This window comes from Geotrypetes seraphini, chromosome 2 (genome assembly GCF_902459505.1).
Source record: "Geotrypetes seraphini chromosome 2, aGeoSer1.1, whole genome shotgun sequence".
In the NCBI taxonomy this organism is placed as follows: Eukaryota; Metazoa; Chordata; class Amphibia; order Gymnophiona; family Dermophiidae; genus Geotrypetes; species Geotrypetes seraphini.
In genome coordinates, this window is record NC_047085.1 from 191,797,419 (window position 1) to 191,817,288 (window position 19,870).

Genomic DNA, 19,870 nt, shown 5'->3' on the forward strand with positions numbered 1-19,870 from the left:
AATATGCATGAGAGAGATTTGCATATAATGGAAGCGACAGGTATGCAAATCTCTCTCATGCATATTCATTAGGGATATCTTGAAAACCCGACTGGCTGGGGGTCCCCCAGGACAGGGTTTGGGAACTACTGCTTTAGAGTATGTATGGAACTTTGTATGATTGTTTCTTTCCTTATTTGATATCAGCAGGATATCAAGTGCAGAGTAAACATAAATGATTTGGGGGCTTCATTCTAGATCAGGGGTAGGCAACTCCAGTCCTCGAGGGCCAGAATCCAGTCAGGTTTTCCCCAATGAATATGCATGCAATCTATTTGCATGCACTGCTTTCAATGCATATTCATTGGGGAAATCCCGAAAACCCGACTGGATTCCAGTCCTCGAGGACCGGAGTTGCCCACCCCTGTTCTAGATTTTACTCCATCACAATTTGTCATGAATTGGCACCATTGTTATGAGTCTCTCTCTCTCTCTCTGCAGAGAAGCCAAAGATGGCACAAGCTAAATAATCTTCTCATTCCTCAGAAATTAACCTTGTGGACCAGGCTTGAGGTGATGTTGGCAGGGCAAATTGGGAAAGACCTGTTTCTTTTCTCCATAAAGTAGGTACATAAAACTTAAGAAGGAAAAAAAGTATTCAGGCCAACATTATAAATTGTTTTAGGAGGGGGGGCTTAGTATTTTTCCTTCTGCTTCTTTAGGCTTCCAGTTCAGTTGAAACCAGGCTCTACTGGAGCAATGATAACATGAACCCTCATTTATACAAGGGAGCTGCTTTTATTTTTATATTGCCTTCCATAATCTGCCACCTATTACAGCAACAGGCTCCTTCCAAATTCCAGTTACCAAAAAAATGGCCCAAAAATGGGGGTCTCGATTTATATTCGAGCCAACTCCCATCCCACATCCACCTTGAGTACTGCCCTGGTGGTCCAGTGGTGTGGGGAGCCAGAGTTGACGTCAATCTCTCCCTCCCTCATGGCGACTTTGTGCAACTAGCTAACTAGCCTGCCCCACCCCTTGCCTCCCTTCTCGGTCCCCCTGCAGGCCTACCTTAGGTCCTCAGTGGTTCAGCAGTGAGATGGGGCAGGAGCAAACTTTTTACGCTCCTGCCCAGCAGTCTCTGTAGTGAAAAAAATGGCTTCTGCGAGTTCCTGCAAAAACCTTCGCAAGACCGGGAGGGGAGGGGTGGGCTAGTTAGCTAGTCACATTGCAATATTGAATAAAGTGTTCCCATCCAATTCCATTGGTTGTCATCTCCTGCACTGTGCTTTTGTGTGCATATTTTGTGCAGAGGATTTATTGTGTTCTGTTCCTGGCCGTCATCTGAAACTAAATATGTCCAAGTCTGAGCTGCACCTCTTTCCTCCTAAACCCTCTGCTCCTCTCCCTCTGTCTTTGTAACTTCACACTTAGATTACTGCAACCTATTAGTTGTGATTACAAATGCAAACCTCAAGAAATGGGGTGCAGATTTACTGCATCACAATGCCCAGCAACATGGAGGTTCACTGACCCATAAATCAGATATTCTGGGTTTGGCCCCTTAAAAAACTTTAAAGATCATACATGCTAGTTTAAAAGCAACCCTAGCCTTGATAGTCAACCAATGCAGCCATATAAGGAAAGGAAGGCCTCGTCAAATTTTGTCAAACAAAAATTCATTTTTGCAGTCATATTCTGAAAAGGTGCAATTTAAAATAAAATTTTGCTGCAGTAAGCAAGTATAAACTATTGCAATAGTCCAGATGTGAAAAAAAAGAGACTGAACCAAAATGTGAAAATGTTCCTCGAAAGAAATGAACAAATATTGTATAATTGACAAAATTCCGGGAATAATGCACACTAACCATGGTTTATCTGGGGTTCAAAGGACAAAGTTGTGTCCAATAGAACTCCAAACGTGTTAAACAGTTTCCATTTTGATAGAAGAACCAACTTGAAATGTCAAATGCCTCAGAATGTTATGTGTATAGTAGCTGAACCACAACATGGTGGAACAGTGTTTGTCTGACAGCTAAATATGAAAAGGTAATTGAAGTTAAACACAAGTCACTCCGCACCTTTAATAAAATTTGGGATCCACTTTACAAATTTTGCAATTGATGATTATTTTTCTTTGTTTCCTTGACATGAGTAATGACATTAGATAATAATTGTGTATACTGTGCTATTGTATGATCTTCACGTTATACTTTTCTCAATGCATTTTGTTTTTTCTACTCCTTTTTTTTAAATTCTTTATTGATTTTCCAAACATCAAAAGTGCAAAACACAAATGTGTATCCATATAATAAGTCAATAAATGCACATTCATTGCACAAATATACATGAACAACCATTTTTCCCACCCACCCACCCAATGATTAATCAATAAAAAACATAAAAATATATAGATTACCGGTATTTCAATAATCTTCCCCTATTTAAAATAGTAATGTCATCCCACCCTCCCTGGATGTATATACTCAAAGAGCTAAAATTAGGACAGAAATAGAAATAACCTCCCCCCCACCCTTCCTTGGATGTGTATAAAAATAAACAAAAATTAAATTATAAACAAAGGACAACTATAGTGAAGTAACAAAAGATGTCAACGGACCTCAAAACAGCTTAAATAAATTGTTATGCCCCAACATGTCAGCATTCATTTTCTCATACCTATAGCTGGAGCATAAACTTGCCCACCAGAAAGGAAAATTCAGGCAATCGTAATTTTTCCAATTACGGGTTATCATCTGAATAGCTATCCCGGTCATAATTAGGAAAAGACGGCATTTATATCGGTCCATGGGGGGATTTTTTCTACTCCTGATGTGTGACATCTTTTCTACTACAAGTTTCTAATAAGCCAAAGATATCCCAAAGCTTAGAAGCAGATTTATCCAGACTTTCTTCTACATGCACAATAAATCACCATATCATTAGCATAAAAATAATATTTAATAAGCATTGTAGAAAATACCTGTTCAAAAGTGCTCATATATTATAGATGTTAAACAAATTGGGTGATAACAGTGATCCTTGAGGAACCCAGCTAGGAAAATCCAGCTTGAGGATAATACATTATTCATCTCGATGCAACAAAAAACTCCTTAAACCAATTCAGGACAAATCTTAGAGGAGATGTGATTGAAGTTGGTGTAGAACAAGTACAAGTGGATCAATTATTTACTCCATCAAAAATTACAAAGACTAGGGGACACTCAATGAAGTTACAGGGAAATATTTTTAAAACCATTAGGAGGAAATATTTTTTTCACTCAGAGAATAGTTAAGTTCTGGAATGCATTGTAAGAAGATGTGGTAAGAGTGGTTAATGTTTTAAAAAAGGTTTGGACAAGTTCCTGGAGGAAAAGTCCATAATTTATTGCTGACACAGACATGGTGGAAGTCACTGCTTGCCCTAGATTGGTAGCATGGAATGTTGCTACTATTTAGTTTTTTGCCAGGTACTTGTGACCTGGATTAGCCACCATGAAGATGGGATACTGAACTAGAAGGCCAATTACGGAGAGGGTAGTGGATGCCTGGAATGCGCTCCCGAGAGAGGTGGTGGAGAGTAAAACTGTGACTGAGTTCAAAGAAGCGTGGGATGAACACAGAAATTACAATCAGAAAATAATATTAAATATTGAACTAGGCCAGTTACTGGGCAGACTTGCACGGTCTGTGTCGGTGTATGGCCGTTTGGTGAAGGATGGGCAGGGGAGGGCTTCAATGGCTGGGAGGGTGTAGATGGGCTGGAGTAAGTCTTAACAGAGATTTTGGCAGTTGGAACCCAAGCATAGTACCGGGTAAAGCTTTGGATTCTTGCCCAGAAATAGCTAAGAAGAATTAAAAAAAATAAAATAAAATAAAAATTTTTTTTAATTGAATCAGGTTGGGCAGACTGGATGGACCATTCGGGTCTTTATCTGCCGTCATCTACTATGTTACTATATTGGTCTGATCCAGTAAGGCTATTCTTATGTTCTTATCCCTGAACAAAGATTAGGTTCTTACCTGGTTAATTTTTTTCTGTTAATCTTCACAGGAGTCTGTATGTTAGGTGATCAAGCCTCATCTGGAATACTGTGTGCAATTCTGGAGGCCACGTTACAGTAAAGATGTGCACAGAATTGAATCGGTTCAGCGGACGGCCACCAGGATGAGCCTGGGGCTCAAGGGTCTCTCGTACGAAGAGAGAATGAACAAATTGCAGCTCTACACTCTCGAGGAACGAAGGGAGAGGGGAGACATGATCGAAACATTTAAGTACCTCACGGGACGTGTCGAAGTGGAAGATGATATTTTATTTCTCAAGGGACCCTCGGCCACAAGAGGGCACCCGCTCAAACTCAGGGGCGGAAAATTTCATGGCGACACCAGAAAGTATTTCTTCACAGAGAGAATGGTTGATCATTGGAACAAGCTTCCAGTGCAGGTGATTGAGGCAAACAGCGTGCCAGACTTTAAGAATAAATGGGATACCTATGTGGGATCCCTACAAGGGTCAAGATAAGGAAACTGGATCATTAGGGCTTAGACAGGGGGTGGGTAAGCAGAGTGGGCAGACTTGATGGGCTGTAGCCCTTTTCTGCGTCATCTTCTATGTTTCTATGTTAAGCCCAAGCCGTGAACTGGCTTTGCAGAAGTGTGTCAATCAGAGCTTTCAGCACTTTCCTCATTCCCAGTGGAATCTAGTGTCCCTCTCAGTTCATACCAAAGCAACTGACCTCCACTGGAACAGAATACAAAGAAGGAGGGGTACGAGGAACTTCCCCACAGATATCATACAGTTCTGTTCTGCTCTGCAATTTATAAAAAGAAGAATTATTAACAGGAATTTATAATAGCAGTAATAGTGAATCAACCTGCTGTATACAACAAGTACTAACATCAATGGAGCCAAAAGCTCAACAAATTACTTACTTATACAGGATTTCTTTATGCTTAGCCATCCGACTGACAGGAGAAGAATTCCAGGTCTGGAATCTAGAAATATTCAAGGCAGAAAGCAGGTAAATCAGGATATACTGAGGGTGGGCCATACTGACTCCTGTGAAGATTAACAGAAAAAAAATTAACCAGGTAAAAACCTAATCTTTCATTCTGTTACATCTACACATGGCTGACATCTAGGTAGGGACAGAAGAGCCTACCCACAAGATTGAGGACCCAAAGGTGGCATCCTCTCAAGTCACCATGGCCACTCTATAAAACCTTGTGAAAATATCCATAGGCTGCCATTGTAGAAGACTTTTTAGCCTGGAGTAAAGTGGCAATAACTATGTCCGAATAGCCCTTGCAAATTAGGACCTTGCGCTAAGCACTCTGGATTTTTTATGGGAACTGGTCCTTGACTGAGAAGACCCGGTTGAACAGGGAGCTTGAGGCCCCTGTCCTTTAGAAGATGGCCAGTCTAGGGCAACTAAAATCATGAGTCCTGGATTACCCAGCCCATTATGGGACAAGCTGGAAAGACATAAAGAAACGAGAACAGCAAGATTAAGCAGCATAAGGCCGGCACTGAATACAGCAGTAGCAGCACAAGTTAAACTGCAAAAGATAAGTGTTTTCCCTGCTGAAAATTTGAAAAGTAATATTGAAGTAAGCAATAACGTTGATTGAACAGAAAAATTTAAATGAAAGTGTGGGAATCCAACCAAGGGTTTTTTTAAGCAGGTGAAGCAACCTCCCTTTCAAGCACAACAAGATTTGCTCTGGTGGTGTGCGAGGATCTGAGGCTTTTTCCCCTTATGTCTAAACAGTTCAGGTAAGTGCATTCTAAGGTTAAAAATCATATAAAATTGTTTATTGAATAATGGAACATAGCAAGGGTTAGCAGAGTGATAGATTGAAGATTTTCCCTTGCACGGTGACTTACATAGCGAGTGATTGAAGACATAAAGGAGCCCCTTGCTGGGCCAGGACTGAGCTAATGCATCTAACCCTAAGCTTCCTAGTTCTTCTCTCCCCCCCCCCCATTTATTTAAATTTTACAATAGAAAATACAAAATAAGATATGCAACAATACAATATCCCAAACGGAATACAGTATGCTTGTCAATAAAACCTTGCTCTGAATCATGTATAATACCCCCCCCCCCAAAAAAAAAAAAAAAAGGAAATAATACCCTGGGGCTCCCTGCTGAAAGCAACATATTCCTATATGTTCTAAATTTTAGAAAGCCTTCAAGCCATTTTAAAACCTGGCCATGTATGCCTATAGCATCCAGACATTCTATAAACTCCCTCTGGATAAACAGAATATGTGTGTGTATACTATCCGCTTCATCGACAAGAGCCAAAATAAAATTCTGTTCACGTCTTTTCCACAGCTTATGAGCTAGAAGCCAGCTAGTACGGTTATCAAATTCAAAATGTTCTTGACGTGTTTTATTTTGTTCTGCTATATCCATGAGTTCCAACTCCTTCAGCTGAAGTCCAACTGCACTAAGCTGCTCCCTCAAATTCTCTGGGTTCCCCTGATTTTTACATGCTCAATCTAATAAAGCCAGTTGCCCCCTTAGTTGGCTTTCTTTCTCCCGTCGCACTTTAAAACATAGGCCTGCAGGGCAATAATGTGTCTCCGCATCACCACCTTTAATGTCTCCCACAGAACCAAGGAGGAGGTCTCTGTCAAATCATTGGGCTGAAAAAAGATCATGTAAGTTGGACTCCAGCTGAGCAAGGTGGAAGGAGTCCACAAGGATAGACTCATTAAGGCACCAAAGTCTAGGGCCAAGGACCCGTGGCCCACAAAACAAAGCCATATAGAGAGAGGCATGGTTTGACCAGGTAGTAGCATGAATAAAGACCTCCACCACCTGTCCCAACAATGCCGGACTACTGAGTCAAAGATCGATTCTAGATGAAGCAAGAATTTAGCAGAATAGAAAGTAAAGTCCCTAGGACCCAGGTTCATCATACAAACAAAAAAGGCAAGGGTGATGTATTTTTAACCAGTGATATAATCTTTATTAACCAAGTATAGTCCCGACAAGGATCCCTGTTTCAGCGTATGGGAACACCTTCCTCAGGGGACACGTGAGCGGTGAGTAGCAGCATACACAGCTTCTTACTTTCACTTTCAGTGATGTGCCCGTTCGATGCCTATGTCCTCAGGAAGCAAAGGCCTCATGGTATCCGCTAGAAGTCGCTGAACTGTCACTTCACAGTCATTGTAATTGGGCACTTCTGGGAGGCCTAGGAAACAAAGATTGTGCCTACCGGACCTATTTTTAAGGTTTCTGATTTTGTCCAGCAAGTAAGTACCTGCAGACTTGCACTCCTGAATAGCCGACTCCACACTAGTCAAGGCTTTTTGATGTTCCTCCAGTCTCTCCTCAGCTTCAAGCACCCTGCCACCCAGCTCTTTAAACTTGCCTCATAAATCAGCTGAAAGAGTGGTGATTTCAGATCCGATTTAATTTCCTCCAAGATCTGATGAAAATCTAACAGAGGTTCCGCCAACTCTAGCTGAATTGTTTCGGCAGCCGTACACATTACTGGGTGCGTCGCCATTTTTTCCACACCACGAGACTGGGAGGAAGGGGGAGTGATAGGCAAATTCGATCAGATCTTTTCTTGTCGCAGATCCACTAGACATACTAGCATGTAGACCATCCCTTCCAACCTCCAATACTCTACAGAAAGAAGGCTGGCGACTGGTGCAAGATAGTATTTATCGCTAAATACTTGCTGGGCCCCGCAGAGCTCAGGACCAAAGCGGCCATCTTGAGCAGTGACATCAATTTCCCTTCACTGTCCCTTTTCGATCTGTTTGACCACTTTAAGATCATCACATACTATCACACCCAAGCTCCTCTCCTCTTTCATGTACACAAGTTCTTCACCCCCCTAAACAGTACCATTCCCTGGACTTTTTGCAACTCAAATGTATAACCTTGCATTTCTTAGCATTCAATCTTAACTGACAAATTTCAGACCATTCTTCATGCTTTGCTAGATTCCTTCCTTATATTTTCCACACCATCCCGGGTGTCCATCCTGTTTCAGATTTTGGTATCATCTGCAAAGAGGCAATACGTTTACAAAAATGTTATAAAGAACAGGCTCGGGTCACGTGATGCAGTAAGCCCGGGCAGACGCAGCTGGCCTAAGCTCCCGGGCCCCGAGTCGACCTTCCACAAATTTGCTGCTGAACGGAGGGCATACAGCGCTTCTTAGACCGGATCGCAGCTGGGGCGTTGTATGGACCGCTATCTGGCGTCTCCCACTCACCCGATGGCCTCCCGATCCGCGAAAAAGGATCGAGAACGCGTGCGGCCGGGAGAAGAGAAAATGGCGGCCGGATTGGCACTGGCAGTGAGTCACCTTTCCCCAGAGGCGCTGACTGATATTTCTACGGCGGTGACCTCAGCGCTGCAGCCCAGCTTGGATCGCCTCTCAGAACAGCTTCAGAGGCTGGAATCCAAGCTTGCAGATACAGTCGGCCGTACTGCAGCGCTGGAAACACGAGTCTCTGGTGTGGAGGATGTCCAGGGGACTCAATCAACTGAGCTGCAGGCGTTATTAGCTCTCACCAGAAAGCAGGATGACCGCATTGAGGACCTGGAAAATCGGTCCCGTAGGTCAAACCTGCGTTTTCTGGGGTTTCCTGAAACTATTGCAGGACCAGCCCTACTACATACAATAGAAGCCTGGTTGCGAGATACCTTTCCACTACGGGGTGATATGGGCCCCCTACGTCTGGAGCGAGCCCATCGCATTGGCCGGGAGCAGACCGGGGCTATGCGACCACGCATGATTATTGTAAAAGTGCTCAACTATCAACATAAAGTGGAAATCCTTCGGCAGTACAAACAACAACGAGACCAGTTGAAATATGGGGAGGCAGAGATTCAAATTTTTCAGGATTATTCTGCTGCTTTAACGGAGAAGAGAAAATTATTCTATCCTCTTTGTTCCACATTGGCGGATAAAAAATGAGATTCATGTTTCTGTACCCGGCCATTCTGAAATTACAACATCAGGGCCAATGGCACTCATTTGACTCTTCAGTGGATGCAGCCACATATCTCAATACCCATATGCTTCAACTTCCAAGTCCAAATGGTTGAGAGAGCACATACTACATAATTGTTCCCTGTTTAGCTTGCTTGCTCGTTGGAAACCGGTCTTTTGAGACCATTCATTGGATATGTGTAGTATTGGATAAAAAACACCTTCGTCGGGTGTTTGGACTTTGATTTACCTTCATCGTTTGGACTGTTATATCCAATTTCAATGTTATTTTTTCATGTTCATATTGGGCTAGTTTTATATTTGTAGACATGCCTAAAATTTATATTACTGGTTGACTCGGGGCTCGGGGTGGCATCCTTCTCGTGACCCCACACATCTTTGGAACCACCCGCGGTGTTTCTGCAGATGTGTCTAGCACAGAGGGGGAGGTTGGTGATAGAGGGGGGGATGGGAGGGTTCGGTGGGGGGTGGCACGGGGAGCGACATTTGGTGGGGGGGTTTACTATTTTAATTTTATTTTTTATATTTTTCTTTCTTTCTGGGCTGAGTCTATCCCTCTTGGAGGTTTCTGGCAATATTCTGTTAACGGGGTGGGGTCCTAGGACCCATGGGAATACTTTCTTTCTGGAGGTTGGAGAGACCATGTGGCATACTGTTTTCATTCTGTTTATATTAGCTACTTTTTCTATTTCTATATCCCGGGTAGGGCTGGGTACCTGGGATAATTTGGACATTTTGGATTGGGCCATCTATTACTTTAGATTCTGGGATTTGACATGTCCTTAACTAATTCCATACGGATTGTATCCTGGAATGTTTCGGGCATTTCTTCCCCTGTCAAGAGAACAAAGATCCTCAATCAACTTAAACATCATAAAGCAGATATTGTATGTTTACAAGAAACACGACTAACTGATATTGAACACTCTAAATTGAAAAAATCTTGGGTAGGGGCCGTTTATGCAGCATCATCACCCCAGAAAAAAGCGGGGGTGGCGATTCTGATTCACAAATCTTTGCCTTGTAAAGTCCGGTTGGTGGAGAAGGATCCTCAGGGACGATATATCTTGGTCTCCATTATGGTGGGCACCTATTCTTTCTATTTACTAAATTTATACGCTCCTAATGTATATGATCATTCCTTTTTTGAACATATCACAAGTTTACTGCTGGAACATATGACTGACTCGATATTTCTTGCTGGGGATTATAATCAGGTTCTGGATCAGAGTATTGATAGATCTAATCCCAATGTATCTGTGGTTGAGTCTAGTAGGCGGGGTATACCCTACTTGTGTAAGACCTTGGACTTAGTTGATCCATGGCGTATATTTCACACTACGGAGCGTGACTATACTCACAGATCCTGGGCCCATGGCACACTCTCTAGAATTGATTATATTCTGGTAACTCGACCATCATTCCATCATATTGATGCGGCTACTATAGGCCCTTCGGCTATTTCAGATCATTCCATGATCTGGGTTGAGGTAAATGTTGGCTTTGTTGTTCGGGGCCCCTCTCAGTGGCGCTTTCCGAGTTATTTGTTCTCTGACGTTCATTTTAAACAATTTTTGTTGACCAAATGGAAAGATTTTTTGGAATTTAATAGTCAACATCTATCGGAACCGGAATTATTTTGGAACACGGCCAAAGTGGTTTTGAGAGGGGAATGTATCGCTTATGTCGTAGCGAGAAATCGTTGGTTATCTCGAGGAATATTACGTTTGGAACGTGATTTGGCTATAGCGAAACGGCAATATGTGGCTAATCCTACTCCTGCTAAGAAAGAGAATTTACTGTCTATAGAAACCACACTTAATTCATATATACACGAGTGTACGATGAAAATGTTATTTTATCAGCGTTTCAAATATCATCGTTACGGTAATCGTTCGGGGAAATTGTTGGCCACCTTGACTAAACGGGCGAGAGGTTCCCGATTCATTTTTGGTCTCCGAGACACTGGGGGGACATTGCGTCATACAACGGATAAGATTGCGAATATATTCTTGGACTATTTTCGGGACTTTTATGAAAAACGGGATCACACAGGGGGGGCCCTCTTGAGAGATTACTTGGAGGATTCTGGTCTTCCACAGTTAACAGAGTCGGATGTAGATCTACTTAATGCTCCCCTGATCCTTAAGGAATTGCAAAAGGCGATACAGCTTCAGAGGAATTATTCTGCCCCCGGACCAGACGGCTTTACAGCCGAATTTTATAAATTGTTATCCTCTCAGATTGGAAATCCTTTACGGGACTACTATGACCAGGTTATAACGAATGGCAGTTTCCCGGAGGGTACTAATGAGGCCCTCATAACACTTATTCTGAAGCCGGGTAAGGACTCTGGTTCTCCTGAGGCTTATCGCCCTATTTCCCTCCTAAATGTGGATATTAAAATCCTAGCTAAAATTTTGGCAGATAGACTTGCTCTCCTACTCCCTAGGATCATTAGTCCGGAACAGGTGGGTTTTGTAAAGGGCAGACAGGCAGTCCATAATGTTCGTCGAATGATCTTGACTATGGCTCATACTCAATCACAGAATATACCTATGCTGTTGGTGAGTCTTGATGTTGCTCGTGCTTTTGATCAAGTAGACTGGGATTATCTGTTTGAGGTACTCGATTATTTAGGTATTGCGGGCTGGTATGCTAAAGCGGTCCGTACCCTATATAGCGGACCGACAGCTCGTTTGCTAGTTAATAATATTACAACGGAGGCTTTTTCGATTGGTAGGGGCACGAGGCAGGGATGTCCCTTGTCTCCGCTCCTTTTCCTGCTTTATTTAGAACCGTTCTTGCGAACTTTATCTAAAGACCCAGATGTAGTGGGAGTGCCGTTTTCCCATCAGACGATTAAAGTATTGGCGTTTGCGGATGACCTGCTTTTTACATTGACTCAGCCACAGCGTTCCATCAGTCATTTACAACATTCCTTAGAGGAGTTTCATTTTTACTCTGGTTTTTCCCTTAACTATCAAAAATCTACCGTTTTGGCTTTTCCCTCAACAATTCCAGACACATGGGTGGGTGATTTCCCATTCGCTTGGGCCCAGACCTCTATTAAATATCTTGGAGTGTGGTTACCTCGTGATCTTACTATTTTATATGATTGTAATGTGACGTCCTTACTGGAATATACTTTGAATACGCTTCAGACTTGGCGGGTTTTTCCCTTATCAGTAGTGGGTCGAATGGCCCTGTATAATATGGTGTTGTTCCCCAAATGACTCTATCGATTTCAAGTACTCCCTCTTTTAGTGTCGCATGCTACTCGTGCACAACCCGCTAGAGGGATACAGGGGTTTCTCTGGGGAGGCAAAAGACCACGTATGACCTTTCCTAGGATGTGTCTTCCCAGAGACCGGGGGGGATATGGTCTTTTGAACATTCAGTGGTATGCATTGGCTTGTCAGATGAGACACATCAATGATTGGTTCAGGGGTACATCTTATTTTTCTGACATTCCCCTGGAACTCTCATTGTTGGTCCCTCACCAAATTAGTTATCTGTTACACGTGACAGCCCCGGCTTTTCGTCTAGTGGTGGCAAAATATCCTATATTTGCGCCTGCTAGGCGAACTTGGCGTTGGATATGCACTTGTTTGCATTTGTCACCAAGGATTTCTCCCTTCCTTCCTCTACAGGGAAATGGAGATTTTTTACCAGGTATTCATTCTGTGTCTTTTAAGAGATGGGCCTCTTTGGGGTTATGTTATATTTTTCAGTTATATACGGACGAGGGGCGCTTTGCCTCTTTTGCTTCCTTACAACATACTTTTGGACTGTCTGCACCTGACTATTTTGCATATTTTCAAGTTCGTCACTATATACAGTCCATGCCAGCACATCATTTTACGAACACTTGCCATGAATCTCTTTCTGAAATGTTCAGTTTTTCTGCACAACAATTGATTCCACTTCGCTTTCACCATGTGGGTATTCGTGACTGTCAAACTGGACACAACTTTGCTATATTAGCAGACACTTGGGCTGAAGATTTACAATGTACTCTTACTTCATGTCAGATACAGCAAGTTCTCAAAAATTTGAGCAAACTGTCTACTAATACCTTGCACTGGGAACTACAATTGAAATTTCTTCTTCGCCTTTACATTTCCCCCATACGAGCCTATAGGATGGGCATTTCTCAGTCTCATCAATGCCCTAAATGCTCACAAATAAATGCATCTTTGGGCCATATGTTTTGGTTCTGCCCTGGTGTCCTTCAGTTTTGGCATCGTTTGGGATCTTTTATTTCCACTCTTTGGGGTCGACGGTGGTCTCCAGGCCCTAGAGTGCTATTTGGTTTCTATGATATTGTCTCTCCCAAACCTAAAGGCATGTCAGCCTTCTTGGCTAGAGCCACATTATTTGGTAAAAAAGCGACACTACTACAATGGATAACTAGCGATGCCCCTACCTACAGCCAGTGGAAATCTTTGATGATCATCCATGCCTCTTTGGAACGTCGGCACTTCACTGACTTTGATTCAGGTCCAGGCCGAAGATTTACTGAGATTTGGGAGCACTTTTGGATGACCCTTACTCCAGCGGCCAGGAACAGACTTTTGAACGGTTAAATTTTAATTTCCTCAATTTATATATAAATTTTTTTTTTGTTTTTTTCTATTCTTTCATTTAGGGATTTTCTGTTTGGGGTTATGTTGGGGGACGGGGGGTTGGGATGGTTGATTTTGCCTATGTGCATATATGTCTGTATTCTGTATTACTTACTCTGGTTGTAATTGTTTTTCTTGCACGTTAAAATGAATAAACACATTTGAACATAAAGAACAGGCTCAAGAATTGAATCTTGAAGAACACCACTAGTACTATCCCTTTCTTCAGAGCAATATCTATTAACTGCTACCCTCTGTTGCCTTCCACTTAACCAGTTCCTGACCTGATCCATCACTTTGGGGCCAATACCGAGGGCACTCAGCTTATTTATTAGACACCTGTGTGAAACAGTGTCAAAGGCTTTGTTAAAATCTCCCTCTATCCAACTCTCTGGTCACTCAGTCAAAGAAATTGATCAGATTTGTTTGTCAAGATCTGCCTCTAGTGAATCCATGTTGCCTTAGATCAGTGGTTCCCAACCCTGTCCTGGAGGACCACTAGGCCAGTTGGGTTTTCAGGATAGCCCTAATGAAAATGCATGGAGCAGATTTGCATGCCTGGCACCTCCGTTATATGCAGATCTCTCTCATGCATATTCATTAGGTTTATCCTGAAAACCCGACTGGCCTGGTGGTCCTCCAGGACAGGGTTGGGAACCACAGCCTTAGATCTTGTAATCCATTGAATTCCAGAAAATTAATTACTCTCTGTGAAAAAAAAAATATTTCCACTAATTTACTAACTACAGAAGTCAGACTTACAAGCCTGAAGTTTCCTATTTTTCCTTCTACTTTTGTGGACCATATCCGCCCTTTTCCAGTTCTCCAGTACCACTCTCAATTCTAGAGAAACACTGAAAATATCAGCCAGCAGAGCTGCCAGAACTCCCCTAAGATGAATGATTTTGTGTGTCAGCAACACGATCTTCAGTTACCACACTGATTAAGCCAATTCAAAAATCAAAGCTAGGCGCAGATCCCGAACTTAGGTGTTGTTGGGGGGTTGCAATTAGGGTGCCTAATGTAGGCGTCATTTATAGAATATGGCCCGTTGTGTTTTTAATGTGATGATGATATGACATTTAACCTGCAAATTGGGAATATGGCGAATTCAAGGTTTTTTTTTTTTTCCCATCTCTGCATGATACAGCAGTTGAAATCTATTTTTATTGGGAGAAGGGTGTTTCAGGATGCACCAGGGTCAGGAGTAATCTAGGAAGGGAGCTATTAACTTTCTGCCCCAATGCAGCTGTGAAGGGCAACCCAACCCTTCTACACCTTGGTAAATTTCTTGCAATTGTGCACTCCTGGAAATTTTTGTGTACTTGTCTGCATCAAGGCAGAATAGCTAATAGTTTCTTTACAGTTAATTTTAATATTCTATGCAGTGATGTATACCCTGTGAATGAACTTACTGTATGTGTTAAACCTCTTTCAGTATCTGGTGCCCAGCAACCTACAGGCAGATGGGTTCTGCCTGCATAGCTTTCTGCTAATTTGTTAGTGTACTGTACAGCGCTGCGTGCATCTGGTAGCCCTATAGAAATAATTAATAGTAGTAGTATGTTAAGCTTTAGTACTGTAAAAGGGCCCCTTGGATTGTAAGCTTTGAGGAAAGCACATACACCTGATTATTTATCAATGCTGCATCTGTGTACAGTATATGCTCAATAGTGCTATAAAAACGATAGATGTTAAGCATTATTATATGACCCACAAAGAATCCTGTGATTTCTAGAGAGGATTCTTTGTGGGTTATATGCGTTTATATGTGAATCCTTTTTTTTTTTTGTTTGTTTTAGAATGTATTTTCTCTCAGCTTTTTTGGTTGTTTGAAGCATTATTACATGTCCAATTATGATTTTACAGCGCTGCGTAGCGTATGTGAACTATAAAAACGATAGAAATTAAATATTATTATTTGATACCCGTTATTACAAGACATTCTGGAGAGGTGATTATAATTGTTGAATTTACTTATCAAAGCCTGGGGGTGGCGAGCGGCAGGAAAGTTAAGTTAAAGCGGTGGGGGTGGGAAGAGTAGAAGGCCAAAGGATCGCCCAGAGCTGCTTAGCACTTTCTGCACTGTGTCACCGGCCAAGCAGCCTGATTAGCATGGCCGGCCCTTCTTGAAAAAAGTGCAGGCGAGAAGCGCGTTTCCCCTCAGAGAGCTCCAACTCCCTCCTCGCCGTCGCGCGCCAGTTCCCCCCCTCCCTCCCTTCCCCGGGGAAGCTTCGTGCGTTTCCGCCGCGGCTTCGGCAGCCTCCTGTCTGCGGGCCGCCCGCCCGTGTGCACGCATCTGCGGGAGGAGGAGGAGGCCGGGGCGCGCAGGATGGCGGGGAGGCCGGGGTTGCGCGGAGCAGCGACGGCAGCCGCTCGGCCGTGCAGCCAGCGCTAGGCAGAGCCGGGGTCGGGCATGGACCTTGCGCCGCCCGGGCCGGCTCCTCACTTCGCTCGTGGAGGCGATCGGTGGCTGGCCGCGGCCCCCGGCCCGCTTTCCCTGGCGCGCAGAGGCCACTGAGAGGCGGGGGAGGGAGTCGCTCCGCGTGCGAAAATGTCGGATAGCAAGGTGAAAGTTGCCGTCCGGGTCCGGCCTATGAACCGCAGAGGTAATTTCTGGTCTCCTTGTCCTAACTCCTCACTTTTTCTGGGCGAGTGGAAACAGTTTGCAGACTTTAATTTTTTGTGTGTGTTTGTTGGGGGGGGGGGGGGGGCAAGCAGTCCTCTTTAATCTTAGATCGCCAGCACTCAGTGACTCCATGCGTGCTACAAGTTAAAGTTGCTGCTCTTATAAAACGAACGTTAATTTTAATGCACTTTTGGTTATAAAATAAAAAGGTGTTGTTTTTGGTGGGGGGGGGGGGGGGTACGGACAAGCAACATTAACCCAGCCTAACGTCCCACTTGTTCCATTTAGAGCTGGAGCTGAGCACAAAGTGCGTGGTGGAGATGGAAGGGAATCAGACGGTCCTGCACCCTCCGCCCTCCAACCCCAAGCAAGGAGAAAACAGGTAAAAGAGAGAAAGAGCCGAGCGATTCCACCACTTGCACTTCGTCACACGTTCCCTGAATGTGAAGTTCAAGTGAATGTTCATGCGGGCGCAGCTTTGTGGTTTTTCTTTGCATTACTGGCTCTGGTTTGGGTTTTGGCATCTTTTCCCGAATGGGGCAGGGACGGGAGTCCCCCCCACCCCACATCATCCCCCCCACCCCATCATCCCCCCCACCCCTAGCCTACCTCGGACACTGAGAGCTATTAGCCCTGCTCGCCCCCCCCCCTGAAAATAACACTTCCACGAAACCAGGAAGACCTTTGGAATTCTGGAATTAAAAGAAACAGTCCCCCCCCCCTAGAGAAAGTTAACTGAAAAAGACGGCCTCTCAAGAAAGGCAAGAAGTTGGGAATTTGTTACGTCGCGATTTATTTGCATGTGAAAAAAACCCCCAAAACGTAAACCGCTGGCCGCTTTATTTTCTCATCCGCTGTGCAGGGCAGCGGGAAAATGAGCCCCAGGCGAGTGGGGAAGCTTCGGAAAATCGGCTACTGGCTGGGATCCAAAATACCAACGCATCAGACTGTAAAAATAGATCACAGGAGCAAAGCGCTTTTGGTTGGGCGGCGTGGGGGAGAGGGGGGGCATGCATATGTGTTATTCCTTGGAATTACCTGTTGGTTGGCTGTATGAACTTGCTGATTAATCCAGGGTGCTTGATTCATATTTTTTAAAAACTGGATGATGGAAGAGATTTTTGGACCCCCCCCCCACCAAGTTTTCAAATTTCCTTATCTACAGTGTTTTTATAAGCTGCATATTTTTTTCCCTGTTTCTGTAACTTCATTCATTGAAAACAGCAGAGAACAAAACTGCTGTGTGTTATTGCATTGTGGAGATGTTCATATCTTTTCTCTTTTAAATTTTAGATCAATGTAAGCATGGTGGGTAGATGGTGTCAGTTGTATGGTGCTGCTTTTTTTTTTTTTTTTTTTTTTTAACAGACTTGGACTTGTGTGCCCCCTAGGACTTGGACTTGTGTGCCCCCTAGGGAGTAGGGCAATGTCTGCACCCAAACAGCTTTGTAGTCTGGTGGGCCAGAGGGCAAGAACCTCACTCTATCCAGCCATCTTTGTTTAGAAAAGAGGGTAAATTTATAAAAGGCTTTCAAACACAGTAAAACAGGGCCAAAACTGTTATGGTTTATACTGTCACATTTTGGTTTTATTCATGTTTAAATCTTTTCCTGCAAGGGTTAAAGAAATATTAAGTTGAACAGGCTTTATTATTCTACTTAACTGGCATTCAACAACATAAAGTGCTATTAGCATCCGTTTGTATTCCTGTGGCCTAAATCCAGATCATATATGAATATACATCTTATGTATGGGCACATCACAGATCTTGTGTGCGTGGATTTTAGCACCATTAGGTTACTTAGGACCAAAAGAGGGGAGAAAAAACAGGTTTGGCTCAGAGGAATTAGTAAAAACTAGAATAATTTTGAGAGAGCTTTTTTTTTTTTTTTTGCTATTTCAATGTTTGATAGTTCCCTGATTTTATTTTCATTTCTTAAGCTTGGTTTTTTAGTCTTCCAGCTGTACAGATGATAGTCAACTCATAGCCACAGCTTCCTGTGGTTTAACCACTACAGGCCGGATTCAATTTTTAAAGTAGTAACTGCCAACTTTGCTGTTTCTTAGCTCTGTTTTCCTCTTATCCTTCTTGGATTGCCTACTTTTGTATACTGTAGTTTATTTTCTAAAGAAGGCGTTTATTCAGATTTTATAAATCTCGAGTACAGCCCTGTATTGTTTGCTGTCTTCATATTGTACACATATCAGAGAATGATTATCTGTATGAGACTGATGAAAGGTAATGTAGCAAGCCCTTGATTTTACTTAGATTTATAATGGTGGCAGTAACTGAGTTAGAGATTTATGAAACTAATCTGTATTTCTATATCCCACATTTCTAGTATAGGTTCAAGGCGATTTATAAGTGAAGACATAAACAGATTGATTACAGTCTTATAAGTTTGTACATGTAGATACATTAGTGGAAACTAGGTAGTAATTTCCTGTCAAAATCCTTGGTTTTTTTTTTGTTTGTTTGTTTGTTATGTATGTTTATTAGGCCTGTAGATTAATCAAGTTAACTAGCATGATTAGTTAATTTTTGGCATAATTAAAGATCTTAATTGTGATTTAATCTTGGCCTGGCATCGCTGTACTTGTCAGGTTTGCATGAAGCTTCTGCAATGCAAACAAGCTTCCTCTAGTCCAGGGGTGTCAAAGTCCATCCTCGAGGGTTGCAATCCAGTCGGGTTTTCAGGATTTCCCCAATGAATATGCACGAGATCTATTAGCATACAATGAAAGCAGTGCATGCAAATAGATCTCGTGCATATTCATTGGGGAAATCCTGAAAACCCGACTGGATTGCGGCCCTCGAGGAGGGACTTTGACACCCCTGCTCTAGTCACTGAAACAGGAAGTTGCATCAGAGGAGGCAGACACAGCTGCAGGAAGGCTCCTGGCAGTTGGTAGAGGAAACCTGCTTGCATTGCAGACTCTGTCCACAACCAAGGCAAGTATAAATTGTTGGATCAGTTAATTCAAGATTCAAAAATTTTTAATTGTGAGATTAATTATGATTAAAATTTTTAAACATCCTACAACTCTAATGTATATTGCTTTATACGAGGAGTGTTCAATAATTTATCTATCACAGTAAGAAAGAGAAGAATTTTCAAAAATATTTAGTTTTTTTTCCCCCCAGTATAGTCCTCTGATAGCTCCATACACTTTATCTACTTTTCCTGCAATAACTTTTAACTCCTTTGAAAAGAATTCTTCTGTTTGACCTTCAAACCAGGACGTCACAGCTTCCTTGACATCTTCATTACTTGAAAACCGCTGTCCACAGAGAGATTTCTTCAAAACTCTAAACAGGAAATAATCTGAGGGAGCCAAGTCAAGATTATAGATTGGATGGCTCAGTTGCTGAAACCCACATTCTCGGATGGCAGCCTGTGATTGTCATGACATGTGCACTGGCGTATTGTTGTGAAGAAGCAGCACGCCTGCTGTGAGTGTTCCTCTTCTTTTCTCCTTGGTTGACTCCCACAAAGCAATCATTATGTTAGTGTAACTCTCCTCGGTTATGGTTGTCTTGTGTGGCATGAACTCCAGAAGCAAAAGTCCTTCAACATCTCAGAAGACAGTTGCCATGACTCTTTGCCTGCAGATTTTTCTATCTTGAACTTTTTTGGGG

General features: G+C 42.8%; 1 protein-coding gene across 1 annotated transcript in view; it reads left to right on the forward strand.

Moving 5' to 3' along the window:
- The first annotated feature begins 15,655 nt into the window (after positions 1-15,655).
- KIF13A (kinesin family member 13A) overlaps positions 15,656-19,870 on the forward strand; it is a 483,305-nt gene continuing 479,090 nt past the window's right edge. Inside the window, 2 exon segments of the mRNA XM_033934590.1 lie at positions 15,656-16,210; positions 16,519-16,612. Of these exon segments, the coding sequence (XP_033790481.1) occupies positions 16,156-16,210; positions 16,519-16,612 (149 nt within the window). The 5' untranslated portion in view covers positions 15,656-16,155.